This window comes from Drosophila santomea, chromosome 2L (assembly GCF_016746245.2).
Source record: "Drosophila santomea strain STO CAGO 1482 chromosome 2L, Prin_Dsan_1.1, whole genome shotgun sequence".
Lineage (NCBI taxonomy): Eukaryota > Metazoa > Arthropoda > Insecta > Diptera > Drosophilidae > Drosophila > Drosophila santomea.
The window spans coordinates 5430344-5456730 of record NC_053016.2 but is presented as its reverse complement, the minus strand read 5'-3'; the positions used below and the strand labels follow the sequence as shown (position 1 = coordinate 5456730).

At 39.5% G+C, this 26387-nt stretch overlaps 1 protein-coding gene across 5 annotated transcripts in view; it reads right to left on the bottom strand.

Moving 5' to 3' along the window:
* LOC120445222 (rap1 GTPase-activating protein 1) overlaps window positions 1-26387 on the bottom strand; it is a 79973-nt gene that overhangs the window by 38989 nt on the left and 14597 nt on the right. Inside the window, exons 1-2 of one of the 5 annotated variants that reach the window (XM_039625507.1) lie at window positions 148-240; window positions 52-77 (exon numbers count right to left, since the gene is read on the bottom strand). The exons of 2 other annotated variants lie outside the window; for them this stretch is intronic. In XM_039625507.1, the coding sequence (XP_039481441.1) occupies window positions 52-77; window positions 148-225 (104 nt within the window). In that variant the 5' untranslated portion in view covers window positions 226-240. Of the gene's footprint in view, window positions 1-51; window positions 78-147; window positions 241-457; window positions 673-7140; window positions 7286-26387 lie in introns of those variants that run through there. 2 more of the 5 variants (XM_039625517.2, XM_039625499.1) reach the window with 2 other exon arrangements.

Here is a 26387-nt window from a genome sequence, read left to right as displayed (position 1 = left end):
AGACGATGAATGAAGTTCACTTTACAGTGTGTGTTGGGAAAATTTGCTTACAATTCCTTTTCGGCATTGCTAGGGAACTGAGATTAAGGAATATAGTCAATATAGAGCGTATGCATTATTACAACTTTCACTGAACACATTTCCCACTTTTTTGTGAGACTCGCTCGTCTGAATGTCAAGAGCTCTCTGCATATCCTGAATCCTTTTCTTTGACTCTTCGAACATCTCAAGCAGCTCTCACGCACTCTTTCAGAATTATGAGTGGCCACTTGAACATATTTCTCCTGTTCAGTTGCGAGCGACTTCATATTTTTCTCGAGTTTATTGTCACTAGCGCATGTTTTTTGTGAGCTGCTGGCTCTTGCTTTTTTTTTTTTTTTTTTTGAGAAGTTAATGTTGACATACAAACGACGAACGCCTCGAAATGAACACATAAAACTTAAAGGAGGATGTTTACCCTGATGTTGTGCAATGTCCTTTGACGTCGCTGCTATTGCAGCTGCTCCTCTGCTCCACAATTTCCGAAATAGCCGAGGAGAATCTCTTCGCCCGCTCGCATCTCTGTTTATTTTTAACAGGAGGAGCTCGCTGGCTGTTGGCTGTCACTCGTAAATTAACACCTACCCATTCCCTGTGCCAACCAAATGGAGCTCGCATATGAAATGATGACAGTTATGGGAAAAGGATATCAAAAACACGACTGTGATGAGCCTGATTGAAGTTGGAGGGCTCGACTCCTCCAAATGTGACTGCGTGAGTATAGTTTTCAAGGGTGTTGCGAGCAAAGTGGCGGTGAAAGTGATATTTCGGGGTAATTGTATATGAGTGCAGAAATTATGTGGGCCAGAAATGCAATGAAAAAAGAGACACATCAAATTTACTATGAACTCACAAAATAAAGCGCACAGTTTTTAGTTTCTTTTTGGGATAACTATAGCTGAAAAATATTATTTTACAGTATCATATAGAACATAAATCGCACTTAACCTTCACCCAATTTCCCACCGAACTTAACCCATTTTCCATGGTAATAAAATCCAATCCATCAATGGTTTTTACTGCTTTTCGTCCATTTCATAAATCAAATGATTTGTTTTCCTCATATTTCTAAAGCTTTACAAGCTGTGCAACATGCATTCACAGATTTTACAACTATTTTTGTAGTAGCTCGCTCAAATTACGGTACGAAAACATTTTTATAGCAATTTTATGACAATTTTTCACATGAATTGTTCGACAAATGGCAATGAAATCAAATCAAATCGGTGACTGCAAAGAGGGAGGTTAAAAACCGAGGATGCGGACTGCAGAAGTCAACTGCAAAAATGGCCCAACAATGGGCCGGTGATGATGTGATGCGAACAGGGTTTTAACCTACAGTTATACTGAAATCTGATGCAACTGCATAGGTTCTCTTTCTTTCATTCTGGACAAAAAAAAAAAAGAAGAGGATGAAAAACACCCACCAAACCGACGTTTCCTGTACTGCGGTGACGCCTGCGCTGAAAAAACCTTTTCATTTAGCTACCTCATTATATGCAACCACCCACCCATAATTAAAACCCATTAGAGACATACAAAAAGCGTTAATTCTGGAGGGGCGGCATCTTCTAGGGCTTTTCGAAAATGTTCATTAAATGCAAATTTATGGGCACCACCCACCGAAACCCCCCTATTTTCAGATTCTCCACTCATTTGGCATGCGCAGCGCATTGCGCGTGTTTAAAGTTTAGCCGCAAGATGTGGAAAAATGGGCAGGGGTTTTGGGTGGTTGAGTAAAGAAAAACAATTACCACGACGAGACTGAGACTGAGACGGAGACCCAGAGAAGAGCAAAGAACAAAGCCATGCAGTGTTGACAGCCAAAAGATAGATGGCTTCAAAAATCCAAGAAGAAAGGGTACTATGGCTAGCAGTACATAGAGTTATTTTCACAAAAGTTTTCGGTTAATATATTCCCAAAGAGTGGCGGTTATGCTACGTGGGAAAAACACTTTACCGAGCTGGAAAAAAATCCAGAAAAAAAAACACAGGAAGAGAATCGAAAAGAACACCTTGCGGTGCGCAGTGGGAAATGTCATTCTGTGGCAAGTCAAGTTCTTTTTAACATTGTTTTTTGGCCATTCCCCAGGCGCTAATTTGAAACGTTTTTCCAAAGACTTTTCTCTCAACTCGATGTGTGTGTGTTTGGCATATTTCCCAGTGAGAAATTACAGGAAATGTCCAACGTCAAGGAAATCAAGTCCCAAAGGACAAAAGGACACACAGGGACATTCATGCATTTCACAGCTAATAATGGGTCAGGCAAACTGGAAACTAGAGCACTCACAGATAGCATCGCAGTTGGAGAAAAGCGGGGAAATGGCCCGGAGAAAGGGAGAAAAGGAGAAAAGGAGAAAGGCTGGGAGCGATGCACTCGCTCCGATAAGCGGACAGGCGACATATCAAAGGATACTTGCACACTCGCATGGCACCAAAAAGTCAAAGTTAGGTCCTGCAAGGGTCGTTGTACCGGTCAGGCGGAGAATAAGGGCACCACCCTGTAATTAATACTATCCCGAAAATGTCCCTTCGAAATTAAACTAAAAACCAAGTGGAAAAGGCAATAAATTAACATTTAATTTGTGAAAAAGGGTAAGCACCTGGAAAAGTGAATGATTAATTCTAACAACTTTATTGTTTACAATGCAGTGTATAGTTAGGTGTTAGGATTTTATTTTCCATTCTAGTCAGTGTTTTCTCAATTCTGAATTTATGATTAATGGCTGCCAAACATTGCTAAGTAACCGCTGGGAAAGTAGCCACGGAAATGAGTGGCGGAAAGGGGACTTTAGGGAAATGGAAAATCTGCATTTCCACGGATAGCCACACCCCGTTTCTTTGCCTGGCCAGTCGTTCCTCCCTCTGCCCATTTTCACATTATCCCGAATGTCGCGACTTCCGCGCCTCGTGAATTGTCATTAAAATTAGTTCCAAGACAGCCGCTGAGATGCAAGCGAAAAGGATTCGCGCACAAGTTTTTCTCATTTCCGCTGCGGGATGGAAAACTTGCCTCTGCCCAGTTTTTCCATTGTCTGTTGCAGAGGGAAAATCCTTATAAGGGGGTTGTGCAATCGCACAGTCGCATAAAAAGAACCCGTTTCCCCTTTCGTTCAACCTCATAAATGCAACACGTTCCAGACACTCGAAGTCCTGCAAAGATGATATCCTTTTCTTATCCGGGTACAGCCGAACCTTTCTGGATTCAGCTCATTTCCCTTATTCCTTGCTACCTGTGTTGGTCTCATAAATTAGCCACAAATTTGCCGGAAAACTTTTCTCCGACGCCTTTGAAAAAAAGAAAAAGTTTTATCGGTCGATTCTGGTTCCTTGCCTGATTTACATATTTTTAATCGTCCATCGCATTTAATTTAACTTTTTTTTTTGGGTAAAAATTACACAATTTCCTAGGCATTTTCTTGGCAGAACTTGTTTTTCATCTTATTTGCTGACAGCTTTAGGAAATTTATGGCTGCCCGATCGCAGAAAAGAAAGTTGGAGTGAAAGTGTAGCCAAGGATGAGGAATATTTATTAGAAAATTACCGGGAACAGCTGTGTGTGCGGTCAGTTGAAAAGATTTTCCCAGAATCCCTATAAAATTAAATTGAGATTATGGGACTAAGTAGACCCAAATTGCTGACATTTTCGAAGGGAAAAGGGTAAAGGAAAAAGGGTCTCCGATTTTCTTGTAGGCCAGCAACACTCGGCAATAAAACGATCATAACGGCAGAGGTCAATGCTTTACTTGGGATGACTTCAAATGGGACATTTGGAAATGACTTTTGACAGACATAGTGAAGGGTTCAACTGATGCTGTAACCTCTGAATGCTTTTATTAAGACAGCTAAAAGTTAAGTTCATCTTCAAGTGAAATATTTTTATAAATTGCAAAATTGCTAAGAGTTTGAGACTCACTGTTAGCTATTCTTACTACTCAATACCATTACTGCCCAACTAATTATTTCAATTAAAAGTAACCGTGTTGATTTCCCCTATAACCAACAAAGTCATTGCATAATTCCCCCACTTCGTGAGCTTTACGCTAAAGTCTTGATAAATATGCAGAGCATACATACATATATATGGAAATATTCGAAAAAGGCGACTGAACACCGCCAAACAACCCATTTATTCCGGCCACCTTTCCCCAAAGCACACTTTCCTCCTCCCCACACTTGAATATGCCTCGCTCGATTCCTCCACTTAGTTCGCCAGTCAAGTTCAATTTGACACGCAATTGCTGTCGTTGGAGAACTACAGAAAAGGGGGCTCAGAACAACCTGTTGTTGGCCATGTTTTCCACCCGTTTTGGCCAGTGCAAATGCAGCATAAAAATGCTGGTAATAACCGTTTAAACGTTTATACTTTTAATGCCTCTTACAGGTGGGTTACTACATATACATAGATAGCAAAAGGGGGCTGGCCGGCGGTGTGGAGGGGGGGCGCTTCCAGCTGAGCCACTTTGCATATTAATGAAGCGCGTCAGTCAGTCAGTTAGCATGGCTATTTATAAGGCCACGGAAGGCTCTTTCTGTGTCTTGGCCTTCTTCCCTTTATCTTGCACTCGAAAAAATAATTCATCCACTTGTGGATATTTAAAACTAAAATTTCTAAGCTAAATAGAAGCTATATATGTTTGTGTACTTCTAAAAAATAACAGAAGCAGCTTGAAGCTTCTTCATTATATGTTTTCTTAATTTAAGCTTCGTTTTCTTTCAGTGCAGCGGAGTTCCTTGGCTTGGAATTAATGCGAGCAAGGCACGCGCTTCTTCATTTTGCTCGTGCCAAACCATAGCTCCTTATAGTATTTCCATACATCCCCATTTTGTCACCTTACCCAAAATCGTTGACCAAAATTTTTGGCGCGCTTTTCCTTTTGGCCAGGTGTTGCGTTCGCACACCTTAGTCATGGCTTTATGGCATTATGACTTTGGCTAATAGGTCGGCATACAACTTCCCCTCCTTCGCTACTACGTTCCCAACTCCCCGAATATTAGATGTGGGCGACAACGGGAAGGTCGCGACTTGCAATCTTTGGTGTCAAATCTTTGCCTCGGGGTCTCGTTAATTTCCAATTATTGCCGAGCGGTTTGAACGATGTGGGTTGTCATAGCGGGATTGCCTCATGTCGGCCAACTAAAAATAAACATTATCCATTGTAATCGCCCCGGTGGAAATTCGCAACACATTTCCGCCACAGCCGAAAATCTTAAATCTGACAAAGCGGCGACATTGAGGGATTGCTGGATTGACTGCTATCCAGCTTGACGCGATTGATGGATGGCCGCATTGGGCTGATTTAATTAAATACTTAATTGCCAATGTGAGGCAAGTCTGTGTTAGTGGGTTAAACGTCGACGAGTAATAATTACCGCACTCGGGGATAAACACGCTGGTAGCGCGTTTAAAACCGCTGGAAGTGCTAGCTAGCGACGCGCACGCGACTTCTGCCAAAGCAATATATTTTTAGTACTCCTACTTATGCTGGCTTTGCATTTAGTGGGTTTGTATTTATTACACTTTTAACAGGCATAATAACGTAGAACTTAATGCAAGCTCTAACAACGGAAAGGTCATAGCGGTTTTCAAGCGAATTGCACGCGTTTTATGCCGTCTATCCGAAATGAACCAAGTTTCTTAAAACATTTATGAGCTCTCAGAGTATCTCTGCTTATTTACTATTTTTTATGAAATAAAAATTGGTATTTGGTATTGGTATTGGTATTAAGTTGATTATTGAGAAGATCAAAAGGAGCAGGAAGATGATGCAGGAGGTAATTTTTGTACATACAATGTTGCCCGCGATTCGCGCGCGTTTTTCCACATTCATCGTCCAATTAAACGCCTCGATTTATTTTGAGTGCCTGCTAATGCACTTCCTCCACAACTGCAGACTTCTAATTATGTTGGCTGCTGTTGCTTGCATGTCTTTAGACCATTCACTACCGGCGGTTTAGGCCCGAATCCCCCCTCACCCTCCCCCGCCGGCCCTGTTAAACAGTTGTCTGGGTGCGGGCACAAAAATTAGTAGTTGAAGTTGTAGTTGGGCAAATTATGATTGCACGTCTGCGCACTGTTTGAACTCCACTGCGAGATCTTGGACCCTGAGGGGAATACCCAGTTTTGGCCAGGCGGATATGCATGTGTGGGATTGGCTTAACGGGTTTCTTCTTATTTATAGATTTTGTGCCCGATCGCAGCCAATTGATAGTCACAGAAGTTCCACTGTTGACTTAGCTGACTTGCGAAAAATAAATCCGCAAAAACGCAAAAGGAACGCCTAACGAGGGTGCGAAAATAAAAAACCAACTCACAAAAGGGTTAAGCCATATCACCTTACACATTACCTTTTTCCCTGCAATTTTTTCGTTACCCCTCTCACACCAGCTGTTAGGGTAAGGAAATGGGAAAATCATCATCATCATCATCATCAGCAGCAGCAACACCATCATTCATTAATCATAAATTTAATTAACAAAACAGCCTAAGAAACTGACAAAAAGGTTTTCCTTTACCCTTGAGGGTGCTGGAAAACGACATCTTTACGGAGTCTTAGATATCCCGATAATCCATAACTCATTCGCGATTTTTGCGGTTTGTGTTTCACGCCGAGCAAACAAACCCCGAAAAACAAATGACATTTGACAGTTTGCGAATAATTAAAAACACGAGTGGTGTGAGGGATATTTGCATATATAATTCTCCCAATTGCAATCCAAAATCGAAATCCAAGTCCTGTCGAGTGCATTATTGGCAGGCAGACGGGGCTAATTAAGGCCCATTCCGCATACAAATGGCGAATCAAACAATTTGCATAATTTTTGCATATGTCACAAAGCGACATAAAGAGACATAATAGGAGACAGAGGGAATTTTGTCAATATTTGCTTACATGACATTTATGCCTAGATATTGACGCGTAATCAATGGGGTTTGTTTGGCCCATGAAGGCGAACATAAATTACTAGAAACGAGATCAATGTTGAATTGTTTTAAATGAATGAAACAAGTTCAATTGTGTGAAGACGCAACTGAAATCCAATTGTCAGTTTAAGGAACTTGGAAAATTTGTTTAATCCTTGTAAAGAATGTATACGTACAGCAGATTTTTCATGTAGCGTTTGCGTGCCACCAGCGTGTAGGACTCCTTGTGTGTATTCGTTAGATATTTCATTTTGTTTGAGATCAGTTGTGAGATTTTGGAACAGGTAGATGTGTTCTCTTCCTTTGGTTAGGTTTAATTCACTTTTCTTTTTGTTTGCTTAGGTCAAGATTTGCTGTCTTCTTTTCAAGAGCAGGTAGTTTCGAGTTTTTGGTCTACTATTCGTTTTGATTTATCCTTAGATATTGCACAGTTGTGTTAACACTAAATACGATCAACAAAACTTTGTTGACTTTCAATGTCTATGTTCGTTATCTTCGAGATACATTCGCTATGTTCGTTATCTTTGAGATACATTCGCTATGTTCGCTTGGCAGTTATCTTTTTCGTAATTTTCCCAGCGAACTTGACCCACTGAATCGACACGGAACCCGATTATATGTACAACCTAACCGCACGAAGAATGTTTTCAAACTGAATTCTGTGCGTTGGCAAAAGTGGTTGGTTGTAGGTCTTCGGAGTTGTAGTTTCAACCCCCGCTTTGAGGCAAGTTCGATCGCGCCGCACAGTGGGCTTGTGAAAACGAACATGTTCGATCGGCAACATCTAATATGGTATCATCATACTTTAAAAGTTGTATTGGGTTTGTATGCTAGCAAGCATACTTTACTTTTTACTTTTTAACGTAATAATAAATGCTATGCTCTTCTATATTTTTCTTTTTGCCAATATCCAAGCCGTTTTCGCACTGTTCGATGACCAGTAGCTTAGTCGCATGTTCGATGTGAACCTGAACCGTAGTTATCAAGCCACTGGCTTTATCATTATTTGATACCGGTAGCGGTGCCGGTACCGGATACGTGCATGTCAGAAAAGGCTCTCGGGCTGGCTTTATGTTTTATTCTCGTTTTGGGGTTGGCCCCTGTCCATTTCCAGCTACGAACAATAGGCCTATGGTTGCGATTCCGATCCCGTTCGGGGAGTTCTCTTCTATAATTTCATACCCAACTTGGTCGCACATGCAAAACACGCCAAACACGCATGACAATGGGACTGACCATCTCTTTGTGAGCAGTAGAATAAGTCATTAACACCTGAACTGGGCGCAGGCTCACTGAACCGACAGATCAGATATCAAAATTACAGTGATATCGGGTGCCAAGGGGTGTGGTATCAACAAAAGGATTGCAAGTTAGAAGAAAATAAAAGTGTATACTGCTGTTAAAGCTTAGCTAAAACTAAAATTGATTTGTCAATTCAGCTAATTTTTATTTATAAGATCACAGCTTCAAATTTATATTTATTTAAAATATTTATAAATATGAATAATACTTTACTTTAAAGATTTCTTCATTTTTAAACTCCTAAGTTGTTTTCATCTATGTTCGGTATTTTACCTTAATAAAACATGATGACGTTTTCTTTAACTATGCCCTAATGTCCTATTCCAATTTAACCCCTACTCTAGGCAATAATTAAAGTTGACTTAATAGCCTCTTCTGCTCGACCTGTTCATCTGTTGCCTCAACAGGCAACACCCATTTCATACACCTCCTTGGGAGCCCAAGCAACAGCTGACCTAATGCTCACGATCAGACTAATAAGTAACTCCTCAACCTTATCATTAAAATTCAATTCGATTTCTTAAAGACAAGACGTCGCTTCACTTCCTCTGGCGTTACTCTCTATCTTTGAATTTTACCTGAACCTTTTTCGGATCTGCTCCCATTTGCAACGCTTTATTAACCGTGTTTTCGTTTAGTTTTCCTTTTCTGTTTTTTTCTTTTTCTTCTGAAGTGCAACTCTTCATCTTCGCGTTTTCAATGTTGGCCATAACTTTCTATCTATTGTTTCTAGGGCCTTAGATGCTCGTCTTCCCTGTACATATCTCCCCCTTTTCCCGACTGAGGTTTAATGGTCGTTCCGCTAGTCACTCAACGCTCAACACCTCATAATTCTATTGTCTTTCGACCTGTCCCGAGTTGGTTTCTTGTGCCGAGTGTGAGTTTGCATACATAATCATGATAATCAGCGTCTTTGGGCTCGCTTCTAGGCTTCCTCCCCTCGTTAACTTCACTTTCTGCTACCGCTTCATCTTCTTCTTCTTGGCTAGTTTATTTTTCTCATTTCTTTTCTTTTTTTCGAATTATGCAAATTATGTCGCCAGTCGACGACGCACTCCACCCAGATTTTTTTCTTTTCGCTCTCCAAAGAATTTTTTTCTGTAGTTTTTTTTTATGGTTTTTTAATTTGCAGCTCACTTGAAAGTGAGGTTCTCTGGGCTCTCTCTGTGTTATTTTATTCTAATTGTCATCTCAGGTGTCAAAGGCGCCTGCGCACGCGTTTCTCACCCCAGAAAGGGAAAAAAAGTGGAATAGGGAATGCAAGGGACACACCTCACCCTTTCAACCCTAAAAAAAAAAGCACTCACAGTTTCTGGCCTTTAGGGGTGAGTATAAAAAAAAACACTTTTTTAGTTTGAATTTATAATTTCTGGTCCAATATTTTGTGCCTCTCAGTCTTGTTCATTTTGATTTGTTCGCCCAATTGGTAGAGTTTGATTTGTAACCTTTTTTTTCTGGCCAGAAATGTGAATTTGTAATAAAAAATTTACATAATTTTATGAATTTTAATGTGTTGCAATTGCCAGAAACAAACCATAGAAAATAGGACAAAATAAACTATAAAATTGGGTTACAAATGTGATTCTGTGCATAAAATTAGGAGATGCATTTTATGGTTGTGAAGGTGGTGGTAACTTTGGTTTGAAAGAACAATGAGTATGGCACATAAAATATATTGTATGGGCACTTTTTGAATGTCAAAAATATGTTAAAAAAATAATATAAATAATTGACAGCTAAATGTGATTAATGGCAACATATTATTAAAATAATAATTTTTAGGAGGAAAACATAAAATTCTTGAAATTATCCAGAAATCTTTCCCCATTTGACCATGACATTGATAGCAGACATTAACCCATGACTAACTAACTTTGTTCGCCCCCTTTTGCAAATAAATTCCCAGGTCAAACAAAAAAACGAAATAGCTAATTCATTTCAATGAAAATTTCCGCAATTACAGAACGAAATTAAATGTTAGAAATGCTCAACGGCTCTGTATATTTTTTCCCATCCAGTTGGACTCTGTGGGGTTTGCTGGGTGGTGTATGAAGGGGGCTTGGGGGTGGTAAGGTGGAGAGGCTGTTAAGGGAGGCTGTCAGTCAAGCAGACGCCGCTGCAGCAAAGTACATTAACCCACGTTGTGGAGGCCTCACTCGAATGGGAATTGCTTGGGGAAGGCCGTCGCCCAACCACCCCCCTTTCCCGCCTCTGCACTCCCCTTTCACCAGCCCCAAAGGCCACTCAAGGGGGGATGTGGGAAGGGGGTTAGAGAAACAGCCACAAAACGGGAGCGACAACGACACCCTTTGGAAACATTTCTACTGCTGATTGTATATGGGATGTCCACAGTTGAGGCCAGCATAATACATATGCTACGATTTAATTCTAAAAAGTGATTTAAAAAAAAAAGATTTTTATACATTTTTATACATATACTAATCAAAATATTATTTTCTTAAATATTTATTATTATTTTTTTTGTTAGTTGCGCTTCTGTTAATTTGCTTTCGAGTGTGCTCTATGCAGATATTCATGTAAGTTAATTCTGTACATATGTAGAATTGCGCGTTTTTGCTACGCTTGTTAAATTGCCTTAAATGTTTAGAAAAAATATAATATAGAGCAGAGAGAGGTTAAAGCTGCAGGCCACGGATTTTGCTGGAATCCGACGAAAAAAAAAATTGTTGTAAAATAATCGGATATTTTCAAGCGGCGTTTTCGCAATAACTTGGCCACAAATGGCATAGCTAAAATAAAGACTGTTTTGTGCTGCTAATAAACATAACTAACTATGCCTATCCATACTTTTTCGATTTTCGGAAAAAAAAATTTTTACAAATTTTTGCATTTTTGATAAGGGGTACCATCATCAAAATTTGCGAAAAATGGCGAAAAATTAGCTTTTCAATGTATGTACATGGATCGATAGGAAATTTTGTAACGAATTTAACGAGATATGGCATTCCACATTTGGTCAACTATTTTTACTGCTATCGAAAAAAAACTGACTATTTTTATCAAAAAATCGAAGAAAAAAAAATGTAAAAAATCATCAAAAAATCAAAAAAAAAAAAATGTAAAAAATCATGAAATACATAAAAAAAAAAGAGTTAATATTAGAGCACATTTATATTATATAAACCCACATTTTTATTTTCAGTTATATCAGTGTAAGTATGTGTGTGCTCCACACTGACCCCTTCTACAGCAGTTTCTCATCTCCCCGAACTTAAGAATTTGCTGCATTGGCGCATTTTTGCAATGTTTCCGTTTTGAATTCACTTTTCATTCCCCGCGTACCCCACGCCCATCGTCTTCGCCTAGCCACCCCCTACATTTTACCCCTATTTTAGCCCGATTTCCCCAAACCCTTTGCAAATTAACAAACCGAGTTGAGCTTCGTCCCGAGTTCAGGAGCTGCGAATTGCAAAATGCAAAAGCAAAATGCTGCTGAAACTGTCTCGCGAGTGTCTCGGCTTTTCCCCTAAATCAACCCCCGCTTTTCCACTTTTCCGCTTTTCCTCTAGGCACACATAATTAAAACGTCATCGTCGCTGTCGTATTTGTTGTTGCTGTTGTTGGCATAGTAGTCAGCGCTTTTTGTCCGCTCCTCGGGGTAAAGGATATTATATCAACTTTGCCTGCGAGAAGCTTCGTGAGCCAACGTGAGGTTATAAATGGGTATTACTGACAGAAACGACAGGATATATGTATGTATATTCGTGCAGGTGCCAATGACACGTAGTTAAAAGAAATAGCGAATGCTAAAGTTTGTGTCTTCACCATTTGATTGTTATACAAAATGGCAGTATATACAGAGAGAGTAGGCGAGTTAGGGTATTCTGTCTTCGATTCGGACAAGAAAGATCCATTTGATATAGCTACGTTAACAACAAGCGAAGCACTTGAACAGGTTCACACGACTACCTCCACTACCACTCCCCCGCTATAATTCACCCTTACAATTTCCTCATTTAATGAAATTTAAGCAGCCCCCTACCAAATTACAACCTCTTCAGTCGCTTCGAGTTTATGAGCAAGCCCATTCAGCATTTCTTTTCGCTCAGTGCATGAAACACTTTTCAACTTTTTGCCACGGAGTGGAGCAAAGAAAACGCAGTGGAAGAATACTGCTGGCGGGGAATTAACAATTCAGAAAGACTAAGCTCTTGCATAATTAGAATGCATCATGTTTGGGTTGTGCATCAGGAAATTCAGGCAATCGTTCGGCAAATTTCACCAGTTCTCGAATAAACTAATTTGCTCGCCAAATTTGCATATTGGGCATCGAATGTCGAGGCAAACTGGTTTCGATAGCATCGCTCAGATAGCATTGATAAATGAGAATCCAATAAAAGCGATGAGGTCGAGTTGAGGGGTTAAAGAGCCAAAACGATGGCAAAGTTGAGCCTGTGCCAAAAGAGGAGTAAAAATTCAACATGCGGGCCCCGGAGCAAATCGCAGACAGTGGGCACACACAGAAAATGCTCTCATGCACATCAACAGTGCACTGTCCCTACAATGTATTGTGAACACGCTGTCAGAAAAGGAGTAAAGGAGCGTGGGCTTTAAGGAGAAGGAGACCGTAGAGAGTCCTTACAAGTACGCAGACTGGCTGTTTAAAAGGGAAAATTTAAGTCATTTTCATTTCAACGCAGTTTAGATACTCTACAAGGTCCTTTACCATTTAAAATATGTATTCTTTTGAATCTTAAAATATAAAATAATATTAGTTCTAAATTTTGTACTAAAAAATGGTGTAATTGAGATAGTAACATATCCTTTAAGCATATAGAGAATACCAGCAGACAGGCAGTTACTCACAGCGGTAGCATTCTTTCATTAACGTTAACCAACTCATCGTTCAGCGAAGTCGGACGCTTTCAAAGCTGGATGTCCTGGGTGTTTTGTGTGTCCTGAAAGAATGTCCTGTGACTGCGAACTTCATGCAAATTTGCTGGCACAGGCCTTTAAAGCCAATTTCAAGGAACCTCTGTCTCTGTCTCGTCTGCTTGCCTACTTGTATTTGCCTGTTGTCCGGAGTTAATTTTTTCAATTAAGTGAGCTCGTGTCCTGCTGTGTTCCCTCTCTATGCGTTGGCCTTTCCAATTTAATTGCTCTGCACTAGCTAAATGCAAAATAGCAAAAAGTTTCCCCCAGAAAGTTTTGAGAAGCTTAAGCTATTTATAGGTCTGAATGGGACTCCAGCTATTTCGCAAGCCCCCGCCGCCCATCATCCAAAAAGTCATCCATCCAACAGTCAAAAGTCACAAGTGGAAAAGCTTCTTCAGAATGTATTCCGATGATGCTGGAGAAATTCAGCTCTTGGACTTTCAACCGGCTGCCAGGAAAGCCAATAATAAAATTATATTAGCAATATTTCCAGGAGAAGATGAGAGAAGAGAAACGAGCTCACCCAAGGCCGAAATGGAAAAGTTTTTGGAGAAGGAAATGCACCGAGTTCTGCAAAGACAGATGCGTCTTAGGGAAAAGTTAGTTCCGATTAAAATGGGTATTCCAATGTATAAAAGATACATCTTGTTATTTTTCATATATACTACTTAAAAACAAGAACATTTACTGTTTTGAAAGGGTTGCATTTTAAAATGTTATTGAAAATACATTAAAATGATGATAAGATGAAAATTTTGTAGGTAATGTAGCCTTGAATTCTGTTAGTGCTTATTGAAAATGGAAGTTTTATATGTATTCACCATTATAGTTTTATGATAATGAATTTCTTCCCAAGCCTAACGAGCCGTGACCAGGATGTGTTATCCTTAACACCCTTGAACATGTGCCAACCATTTTCCGATAAAAGCAGAACCGAAATGAGAACAGAAACAGACACACATTTGGGAACGTGTCACAAAATGTGTTTTTAATTTGCCCGACTCATGCCAGGGGTCAGGTGTAAAAATGCACTGTCCTTTTTAGCGGATTCCACATAGCGACCACACACGCTAGCCACGCCCACCGCCCTACTTTTATTTTTGCCCCGTCACAAGCTGAATTTTAATTGCCTGACATTTTGGCTCGTTAGCGGCGGGAAAATTGCAATAATTGATGGCAAACAAAAATATTTTAATTAATTTCAATGGATCGGCAAGAGGCTTTATGGCCATCCTACTTCTCCTGTTATTTTTTTTGCATAGCAGATACCATTCAGTCCGCGTTTTATGGCCGTGCTCCTTGGCTCATTATTAAAGCCACCTTTTGTGGCTGGTTTTTATGTCTCTTCCACATGGGTGGCCTCAAAAGGTGTCTGAGAAATGGGAGTGCTCCACTTAGAGCAGCTCTTAAGGTGTCATCTGAGTGCCACTTGATCACTACTAATTAAAATTGCTTTTGCCGTATCTGCGCCTACGGCTTATAGCCTGCATTTTGCACTGCTACAGTGATGGAATTAAGCTTAAATATTAATGAGTTTTAAGTGTGTGTGTGCTTCACTCGTAATTTGATTGCCATGTTTTTGTGGATGAAATTATTCCAAATACTTGCTCTGTCAGAGACACACAGCCTCTTGGGCTCCTGCATCCCAAAATAGACTTCAATTTGTGCCAAATTTATGGAAATGTTTTACTTTCCGCCTCCGCAACATGAAAAGCTGTTTCTTTGGTCATGGGCACACCTGTGGCTAAGAAGAGGAAGAAGACGATATAGGCTCTGTGGAGTTTTCCCTCACCGAGTTTTCCTTTTCTTTGTTGACCCCAGAGGCCAGTGGTTCCGCCCTCTTTCTTCTGCGGCTTTCTGCCTTGTCATTCCACTTTGACTGGTCATTTCTCATTTCGACTATTACGCATTCTTTATCCCTGGCAAAAATTCTGCCCAGCGTGGGAGTGTGACAGGTGGTGGGGAAGAACTTGGACAGCGGTCTGCCCATTTTAATTAAACTTCAATTTATTTTATTGCAATATTTATCGCCTCCTGGGCATATGGAACAGGCCATTTAATAAAACTCTCTCTCTGTGGCAACAATGTAATTAGAAAAGGGGAAAGGTTGCAAAGCAAAGAGGATGCAAAATAAGTGATTAAGGGGCAGGCTTTCGGTACAACTCGTTTTAAAATTCCCTCAATAAAATAATAACCTAAGTTTAAACCAAATTACAAGATCCCCAAAGCTTGCAATAAAGAGAAAATAATATCAAAAGTATTAACTTTGTTGCACTGTTTAGGAAAGTTTAAAAATGTAATAAATAGTATTAACTTAGTTCAACTTAGTTAAAAATATAATAAATAATCGAAAACATTGTGCCCATATTTAAATGTAATTATAACTACATCTATTTAAAGCAATTAAATAAAATTGTGAAGGTTTCAGATAAGAAACATAGTTATTCAATTTCAACAAACTTAATCGAAATGTTGCTTGACGCATAACTGGCACTTTAGGTTATTCGCCATAATAAATTGACACTGAACTTGTTCGACGAAAGACATAAATTTGAAGCATCTTTAATCATATAAGAAATATTTACTAAAATAGCAAGGCTCCCCGAACTGAACCTGATATTCCGTGGCAATCCTTAGGCCCTAAAGAGCCCCAGACTCAAAGATCTCTTCCCAGGAGGCCATGAAGCATCGCCCTTTGTGAAGGGATAAACGCATGACCGACGAAGTAAGGGTTCACTGGAAGCGATAAAATATGCTCGTACTCGCACGTTGTAAAATATACACATATTGCAATTGAAGTTCCCAGTCCCATGACTTTCTTATCAAAGAGCCTGGCTGGCGACAAGTTTCTCACGTTTTATCGGGAATCTTTTCTGCGTTTGCGAAGGCAGCAAAAGTTTTCCATCGTCCTCCATATACATATATCTTGTATTATTTGTTGTCGCCTGTCTGACAGGCAAACCCACAACACTTGTGCGAACCACTTGATATTGCTCTGTGGCATACATATATATCCACCTCTTTCTATCATCGTGTGCCCATCTCTTTCCACCTTGCCATCCACCGCCCCGATGCCTCCTTTCATAAATATATATGTGAGGCACGCAGCATCTTTGCCACATTACCACATTTATCAATAAAGTGCTCGCAATATTGCAACTTCGAGGTTCAAACCGATGAAGAGCAGATCCCAGCCAGAGGGAGACGGGTAGCGTGGTAATGGATGGGGGCGTGCCATCTCTTTCCGACACTGCCTGTGGCAGCTCTGCAGTTTGCAACTCGCAACTCGCACAATATCCCGTTATCTGCCTGCTGCTGCTGCTGCTGTTTGACAGTGGGCGGTTTTATGTTTCGGTTTTGGTCGCAGCTTCATCGTTTGCCGCCTGTCAACAACATAAATAATATTCGGAAAAGTGTGAAGGAATGCGGGATAGTGCGAACTGCCAACGGGCAAAATGAGATGGATTCGAAAAAACTTAAGTGAAATTCGAAATACGCTATCCGCAAAAGATTTAAAACTCTCATGGGAATTCAATAAACTTAAATTTAAAGCATCACTTATCAAGCGAATTATCGCCCTTCTCCGCGATTCTCATTAAGTTAAGTTGGGGATACTGCAGGGTAGTTCTCATTGGTAATACCTCAAACGTGTGTCGCTAGCGAACATACCCTTGAACTCAACGTCACCGCCGACTGAACATTGCATATCAGCAACCAAATATTGAACACAATAAAATATTTATTGAATTACGGAAGCTGTCGCCGTGATTCCGAGAGTGTTTCGCCTGACGCTTTCCGAGTTTGGCAATAGTTTTGTGGGTTGGGGGGGAAAAACAAGGCGGTACAGCTAGTTATTGTTCGCTTCATGGGAAAATTATTGGCTTCGGTGCAAACATATTACACATCGATGGATCCAAAGCAATCAGTTTCCGGGAATGTGAAATCATTTGCTTACCTGAAAGTAACAAAAATAGAAAAACACAATTAGTTTGGATTATTTAAAAACAGAACGATGAAACTTCTTGATTGGGTTATTACGATGAAAAGAATTCTTATGAAGATTTCTACAAAAGAAGCTGGTTGGTACTTTTGCAACATTCACTCTGAAGCCAAGAAACCTTAAGAGTTATTTGTTGGAAATAGTTGACTTTTGGAAAACAGACTGTGGGGCAATGGCAACTAATTACCAAGTGAACTTCTAAGGGTTCAAACTTAGGGTCAGACTTCAGGCAGACTAAACCCACTTCCTCTCCTCATCACTCCCATTTTTCCGATTACTTCCGCTCCAGCACTCCAACTTCCTCTGTTTGTCTGCCTTTCGGCCATTTCTTGGCCGCTCTTCGTCTTGGTTTTAATTTTGCACTTCCGATTGTTGGCCCAGAGCTGCAAAGCAGCAACAAAAAGCAAATATAAAATAAAAACAAAACAAAACTAAACAACGAAACAGTCAAAGACGCCTATTAATTTTCTTTTATTCGCCGGGAGTTTCTTCTCTTGCGTTTTTCGTTAAGCAATAGTTTATTGTTGTGTTTTCGGCACTGCTCAGTTGATTTTTGGCATCAGTTTTTGGAGCCACTTTGCTGCTGTTACCAACAACTTTATTAGCAGTAACAAATTTTTGTTTTGTTGTCGGTGATATAAGTTAAATGTACCCCCTCCCCCCCACAACATTCCCCACCTGCTGAATGGTTGAGCGATTTGGCGGCGATTGCATCGCATATATCGCATTTAAGCCAAAATGGTCGAAATGTTGCAACATTTTCCACATTTATTCACGCGCCACGCTTTGTTGTTGCTTTTGGGCTTGTTGTTTTCTGTAAATGTTGTTGCTATTTCGGCTGCCACTGCATTAAATTAAATTACACGCTTTTAAGGTCTTTTCCCTTTTGCGTCTGCGGCTGGCTGCATTTCGGTTGTAGTTTTGATATTAACTTAAATTAGCCGAATTACATTTTTATTTTTGCTTTTGACAGTAATCTTCGTCGGCATTTCAGTGTTGGTTTATGACCTTTTCCCGCTTCCGATTAAACAATTGTATAATTCGAATTAAAATTGTTTACAATGGGCGGAGAAGTTCATGCGGATTGTAGTGGATCCCCAAAAGACCGCTGTTACACCACATAAATTATCCAATTATACCGAAACCAAGGGAATTGTGTAAAAGCCTTTTTATTATTTAATTAATAAAAGTATTTTGCAAACATTTAGGAAACTTTTGGAAAATTAAGTTTTATCTGTTCAAACATCCTAATCTTTACTATTAAACTTTAATAGTATTGTGATATGAAAAAAGAGCATAACAATTACTATCATTACTTAAACTTCAGAACCTCGTCTTCGCCAGCTTTTTATTCACTCATTTCTTCGGTAGCCCGTTTCGCAGTTTTTTTATCCTAATTTTTTTTTTTGTCTGGTCCACTTCGTCTACATAATTTCCCATTGGACCAGCATTCAACTTCCCGACTGCGTGTGTCTGGGCATAATTCAATTTCTGGCTCTGGAATAATCCCCAACACAGGAGCAGCATCTTTCAACTCCTAACGGATCGATGTTCAAAGTTTCTGAGCTTAAAGATTTATCGCTTAAATTATTAACAAGTTGTGGGCAGCGAAACGCTGTTGCTTTTATTAGTTTTATAATGTTCATGATTGCCGTGTTGTAGTTTTGCATATAATTAAAATTATTTATCCAACCGACCGACCAAAAAGGCAAAAAAAATCAGAACATTTTCTGCCTTGCTTTTGCATGCCCGAAAATATTTGGTGTTTTATTTACTCAACCACAAATGACATTTTTCATTTTCTGCAAATATTTTTGGTGTTTGTTTATCCATGGGTTTATTGTACATGAATTTGTTTATGTGACTGTCAGTTTGCTTATATAATTAACAGATACATTGGCTATAAATTTGTGTGTTGGGATTTATAAACAATTCGTGTGGGGTTCACTTAGTTAATTGTTGATGAAGTGCCGAAAAATATTTTTCACTTGTTTCGCTGCAAAGAATTTACATGCATGACTGAAAATATGAATTTTCCACGTCATGCTCTAGAAATGTATATAAAATCGCTAAAATATTTGCCAAGCGTCATCCCATTAGGGATTACCAAACAGTATTAGGAATGCAAATAACTCGTTTAAAATTAGAAACAAAAAATTACATTTTAATGCATGTTTATTGTGGGATGCAAACATTTAACTGACTTTAAGTAAAGGATAAAGGTTTATTCCCTTCCCCATGAGATCCTGAGGTACTTTATGACTTCCATTCAGGCAGCCACTTATCACCCTATTAAAAGCCAATTGAAAATGCCCACAAATCGAGACCCATTCATTTCATTGGGTTTTATTTCATTCGACGTCTGTTTTCGTATGCACCCTCTAATTTATGGATCGCATTTCGGGTCTGGACAGCAAGATTTTTCGTCAGATTTCGAGCCCCTTTCACAGTCGTATGCAATTTGCTCGCTAATTGGCAAACACTTGCACTGCCAGCGATATTTATGGGCAGTTATTAACTAGGCAAAGCCGAAGCTTTGGCTTCAATCTGCATCAGGTCGCTCTGCAATGTACAACACTCAACTTCATGTGAAACACGGGCCCATTAATCAGTGCGAAATTCGCCGCTGGCCCAGTCGGTCGGTCCCACTTTGGAAATAAATAAGCCGGCAAAAATTGGCCTTCTGTCACATTAAGAGCTTGTAGGCGAAGGGAGTGTTGCGGTAGCGGTAGTTGCGGCTTGGAAGTGGCTTAAATCCGCTGGGGCCCCCAGCCAAGTTGTCAAACGGGGGCAAATGTAAATGCAAATTAGCCATAAGTCACTGCGATTTCGGTACGTTCGTGGTTTATTAAGTTCAATACGAAACAGATATTTGATACAACCAAATGATCTACCACAACATATCTAATTGCTGAATAGATTTCGAAAATACAATACAATAAAATAAAAATAACACTATCTATTTGAGCGCAACACTCCGTTCCGGCCACCAAGTTTTTAAAAGCACCACGGGGAGTTTGTTTGGCAAAAACGCCTTTTAATTGCATCGTCATTGTTTTCATTCAGCCGTTCTTTATCCGATTGAATTGCAGAGTTATTTTTTTTTGTGCCGCACAAATGGCATTGCACATGCAATTGAAAAATGCAATTTGCAATTGTCGCCGATCTCCTTTGCACGCACGCGTGTGATGCGTGTGCAGTTGACAAATTCAAAACCAAAATGCGCATAAATAACGCTTTAACTCGCATTGTGGCCTATTCATTCTGTTCTGGTCTGTCATTTAAAAGCCTTCCTTAATACATGAAAAAAAATACTTTATTATGCTTTAAATTACACTTTTGTTCACCGAATGCAAGTCGAAGCAACTAAAGTTTTGCACAGCAAGAAATGAAATGAAACCAGTAGTTAAACAAGTTAAGTTTTTTAGGAGAGAGAATAACAAACCACTATAAATGCCTTAAATACGGTAAATACTTTACAAGCTGACTTTTATTTAATTAATGATAACAGTTATACAATAAATTTTGAATGATACAAACATTTAAAAGACTTACAACCTACGAAATTCTTTGCAAGTGCCAGTAATCATTCTATTTGAAAAGGGTATGCAGCATGCAAGTAAAATGTGAATTAAATATATGCATTTGTAAAATAAAACACGAGTGAAGCAACGTCCAGTAAACAATGCGGAATGGAGCACACAAACAGTGGCTGGCAAAAGTGCTCGCCCCAGCGATTCCGGCATTCAGACACTTCTCCGTTTATTGCACCCTCAAAAAAGAAACCCCATTTCGCACACCACGCGCACATTGGTCAGACAATTTGCAGTGTTGTCTCGCCTGCCAAATTTAACCCGAGGCAGCAGCTTCACTTGTTCGCTTTTTTTCACATTTTCGCTTTCAATTTTTTGTTTTTTGTTTTTTTTTCTCACAATTTCGTGCCACACGCCATTTTCATTCGATACCCCCCTGCTGGCCAAATAGCGTTGCTCTCTATTTTTTGCAACACATTTTTCATAATTCTTGAGGCATTTTCCCAACCGCCGAAACCGCCGCCAGACAACTGCAAAGTTTTTTCCTAGTGAGGAAATTATATTTTGCCATCATGTAATAATCTCCGTTTTTCCCTTTTTTTTTATGGGCTCTGCCAAAAGTATTTCATAGTTGCACTTTTGGAGTTGTGCCCCCTCTCTCTTTACCACAAATTTTGGTTCTTCCTATAAATAGTTTACTGCAAAGTGGGAGAATTCGAGGCGAAAGGGCGACCGGCGAGTCATAAATATGTCGTCGCCAAAGTCTATATCATGTATCTCATGTGGATGCCATACATTTTGGGCACAAAATGCTACAAAATCTATGTAATAACTTCCGTGCCGCGAGAAAGCTCAACAAATTTGGTAGCCAAGTTGGGAAGGGTGCGGCATTTGTGGAAGAAAATGCAAGGAGCTTAGTACTTTGGCAACATTGGGGCAAAAAGTTTATGTCACAGACTGCTGCAATGTATCACCTAAAAGCCTCTCTATGCGCTTCTCACCTTATTCGGTGACCTTTTATACGAATTATACAATTTTATACGCATTACTTTTGCAAACTCGTCTGACTAACCTTTACTTTAGTTTTACAAGTAAAGAAGTACAGTTTTTAGCATATTTATAATTTTCCCAAACAAATTATATGTGACACAGTATCTTTACTTTTCCAAATGTTAACGAAAATGGAGGTCCGAAAAGCCACTAAGTGGTGGGAGTTTCTCCAGTGCCTTTGTGACCACATTGTTGTCATTGCACAACTCTAAGCACACATTTCTCTCATCGGCACAATGGTGTCGTGGTGTTGGAGCACTGATGGGGGTACGACAGGCCCCAATTAGGCGGAGACCACAAGGGAGTTTTTGATGCCATGACAGATAGTTCTACGCCATCTGTTTAAAGATCGAATCGTTCAAAAATGCAGGAAAAGAGAACCACAGTCCCCGAGGCAAAGCAAACTCCAGGTCGATAATCGCACAGATGCAGCATACGAAATATGTGAAAACGGGGCGTGGTTGCGCCCACCCATTCCAAGGGCAATTGAATTGCTGATGAGCTTTCGGCGCCTCCTGCGACTCGTTTGAATTTTAAATGCAACCGCAGGCGATACAATAATAGCATACGAAATGATGTGCCGATCTCCCAAATGAGGCTCCATCTCCCATAGTATCCCTATCTCCCCATCTCCTCCCTTTTTTTTTTGTATTTAACCCCATACCGAAACTTCACACTTCCTCTTTGGTAATCTAAAAAGCTCCCTCGGCACTCGTACAATTTGAATTTTCAATATCTTCATGTATTCACTTATATATTTAGATTGACGTCATCTGTAATGCGCATACGATTTACTTGTTGCTTTCAACAATCAGAGGACACGCCCACTCCGCCGTGCCGCCCATCAGACCACTTTGGAAAATCCAGACCTGACTAAAATGCACTACAGTCATAATTATAGAAATTGAACTTCTCATATAAGAAGTATATGTTATCAAGTAATAAAAACGTAAGTAAAATAGCTTGACAGTTTACCTAGCACTTGAGATAGTTTTTGTCTCATAGGTTCTTATTACTTTAAATACTAGTTTTAGCCTATTTAGTTACAAGAGAAGGTTTCCACTTAGAAAATTTCGACTGTAGCTCGAGTGGAATGCCTCTAGATTGGCAACGAGAAGAAGGTGGCGCAAAATGGTCGTTTTACGTAGAGCAAAAATAAAAATTGAAATTATGGTAAAGCAGCTTTGAAACGCGCGACTTTTTGGTGTTTGACGGCGACTTTTATGGCCGACAAATGAATGCAGCAATACAAAAATTGCCCCAGACGAAAATTGAAAGAGACAGCAACAGACACGTAATTAGCCAACAACTTGAGTACAAAGGCAGTTACGGGGGGATGGGGGACAGTACCCCATCAAGCCTTAATCGAAAGTGAATTTGAAAGCCCATTTATATTTCATTTAATTGCGGCCAAATCGAATTCAGAATTACTTTTCGATTTTAATTGCGTGTTAATTAGTCTCTCCAATTAACTCAAGAGCTGCCCAAAAATTTAACTCCACTTAGAGCAGGTGCTTTTAATTGTGCCCACAAAAAGAATCTTGAGCTTGAGCTGATTTCTCGCATTTTACTTGTCTTAGTTTCGAAAACGAAAGTTTTGTTTTTAATGGCCGATTGCATGTGGCACGCCAAGAAATATAGCTATACACTTTTGCCTTCTTTTTTTTTGGGGAGCTTCTCTAGACGATAAAAAAGGTGTAAATTGTGGCAGAGCACGAATTGGTAATTTGGCAGGTTACAAAACGATTTGAATGGAATCGATGAGTAAAGATCCTTTATGCATAAGCGTTTCACAATTTATAACAAAAAGCTATAAATTCCCAAGCTTATATCTACTGCCAAATGCAAGTTATGTTTGCGATTCGTCACTTAATTTAAAACCCAACACAATTAGAGCTGAATTTCACTTACTTTCCTAAACCGGAATTATTAATTTCATACGCTGGTTATAATGAAAATTCTACACTTAAGCATGCCCTTCTCTAGTCTAAAGTATCTTTTCTTTCAATCAAATCATTAATAATGGCGTTATTACCTCAGATATCTTTGAGAAATTATGATCGTACCGCTCGGTTACGTGTGCATATCAGCGATTGATCAACTTTGATAAACAACAGAAAAGCATCTTCTTTCTCTGGCATCGAATAAATTGCATAATTTTCCATTGATGCGATGCGATCCGATGCGGTGTGATGTGATGTGATATGATGTGATGCTATGACCTTCATCTAGCCCACCTGCCACCCCGTTTGGCGCCCCTCTTCTTTGGCCAACTCTACAATGAACTTGGCCGTCGATGACTTTCTTTTGTCCGATTCCGCTTATTTAATTCCTGAACTAATGCTCACTAATCAATTTAACTGCCGCTCATTTGCTAGCCACACACATGGAGCATAAAGCAAACCGGTTGGGCGTTCCTAAATAGCCGTCCGCGAGTGTCTTGTCCACGGTAGCCGGAGCTCGAGCATCTGTTTCTTGGAGCTGGCTCAATCAAATGTGAGCCAACTGTTTTTGGTTCGCTGCCAAGTGGCTACAAAAGCATGCCAAAAACGCTCCAAGTGGCGTCGGAGGCGGCTTTTTTCTGACCCACTGACTGAGATATGTAAACATTGCCTATCGCCACAAGTATCTGCAAAAAATATATTGCTAAAGTTTCTTACTTTTTGTTGCCAAATGTAATTAACTTGTCCGGAAAATAAAATTACTCTGTTTCAAGTGCTTTTTGAAGCCAACTGTATGCTTTTCGAATAGTTATGTTCTTTGCTCAGCTGTTGCCTAATTCAACCTCATTTCGATTGGGGAAATAAAATAATATATTTATTTATCATTTATTCTCATTTAAAAAACATATAAAATGTAACAAAACTAAATGTTAAAGCTAACTTGAAATATAAATTTAAACATTTAAAAAACGCGTCAATACAAAATGAAATATTTCAAATGTTTTCATAACTCTTTTTAGAAAATTGATAGCCATCTAGGATAATAAAAAAGTTTTTACTCTACTTTACCCAAAAACTTTTCCATTACCCACTCTGCGCAACAACGAAAATAACAACAAGCCACAGTTCAATGACAATTCCCACTTGAATTTTTGGAGCTCGTCAAAGTTTTCGCTGTCGTTTATTTGTTTTTTTGGGACGCTTCACCCATTTATGAAAGTTGTATGTCACATCAATTTGATATTTGCATCCATCAACAAGAATGCTTAGCTGTGCCCGCAAGACGCCGCAGAATGTAAAAGTTTGTGCAAGTGATTTTAACTTTTATAACTTTGTATTTTCACTCCCCCTTTGCCACTTGTGTCTCCGTTTACAATTTCCAATTAATAATTCATAAAGATTTCAGCTTCTTCAATGTTGTTGCAGGCCCGTGAAACCTCCAAGTCGATCCCCGTCTTGTGGAATTGCCAACACTTGTTGTTCAGAGTGTTTTACTTGGCAATTTGTCTGCGAGCTCCATGGAAAAAGCTCCATAAAATCGGGAAAGAGATAGCGCAGCGAGAGGAAATTTGTTTATGCTGCATGGTAATTGGGTTAGCTGCGAAGGAGCCACGCTGATGACGTTGACTTGCATCCGTCAGATGCAGCGGCGCATCTATGAGATACAAAATTCACCAAGTGCAGTAAATTGCCTCGGGCAGAGAAGTTTTTTATTCGCTGTCAGCTCTTCCACTTCATTAGTAGAAATTGGATGAGCAGCAGATTTGGCTGATTTCTCACACATTTTTTATGCTTGCTCTTTTACGAGACACCATTTGATTTATTCACATGATTACGTTTTTAATGGCCATGAATATTTTCGGTTTAAATGGGATTTGGGTGCAGATTTTCTAGACTGCAAAGAATTTCTTGCAAATGGAGAGATTTGGCACAAAGCTCATGAAAAAGAAAGCGGAAAAGCTTTAAATAGATTATTATTACAAATATAACCGGATGAAATAACAAGTGTTTCAGATCACAAACCTACATTCGTTTTATCTTAAAATTAAGAAATTAAAATGTTGCTAGCTTTGAGCAGCAAATACTAGACCTTATTTTGGAGTATTCAAGCTCTCCTAAGAATCTCACACCTCTGGATTAAACGGTATCGTATCCAGAAAAATTTAATTTATTTAATGTTTAGTCAGATGCCAATTCATATTCAGCACTAACCAGCCCATTTTCCATTTGCTTAATTTCCCAAAATGATGTTCCACGGTAGCCAAATGGCACAGATGCTTAGATAAATCTTCAAATACAGGGTTTGTTGCTGCTCCACAAACTTAGCGAACTTAACCACAAATACCTCATGCATAAGTCATAAGAAAGACAGTTTCAGGCAAAGACAGAAGCGATTTCTGTTTGATTTTATGTACTCGTTTCTTTTTGCATAACAAACAAAGGTGACTTTTGTATGAGAGTAAAAATGGTAAATAGAAAACAAAAGTTACATCAGTTTGTCTGAGGTTTGTGGGCATAAATTAGCGTCAAGCTGCAAAGAAAGAGGGAGACGGTACTACAGACGGTACTGTGAATGAGGAGGACACATCTCACCTCTTTTAGCAGAATCGAAATGGAACGTTGCCCAGAAGTTTTGCCCAATTAGTGGAGGCATCAAAGCAAACACCCAGACGAAGTCAGTCAGCCAGGTTCACCGGCAC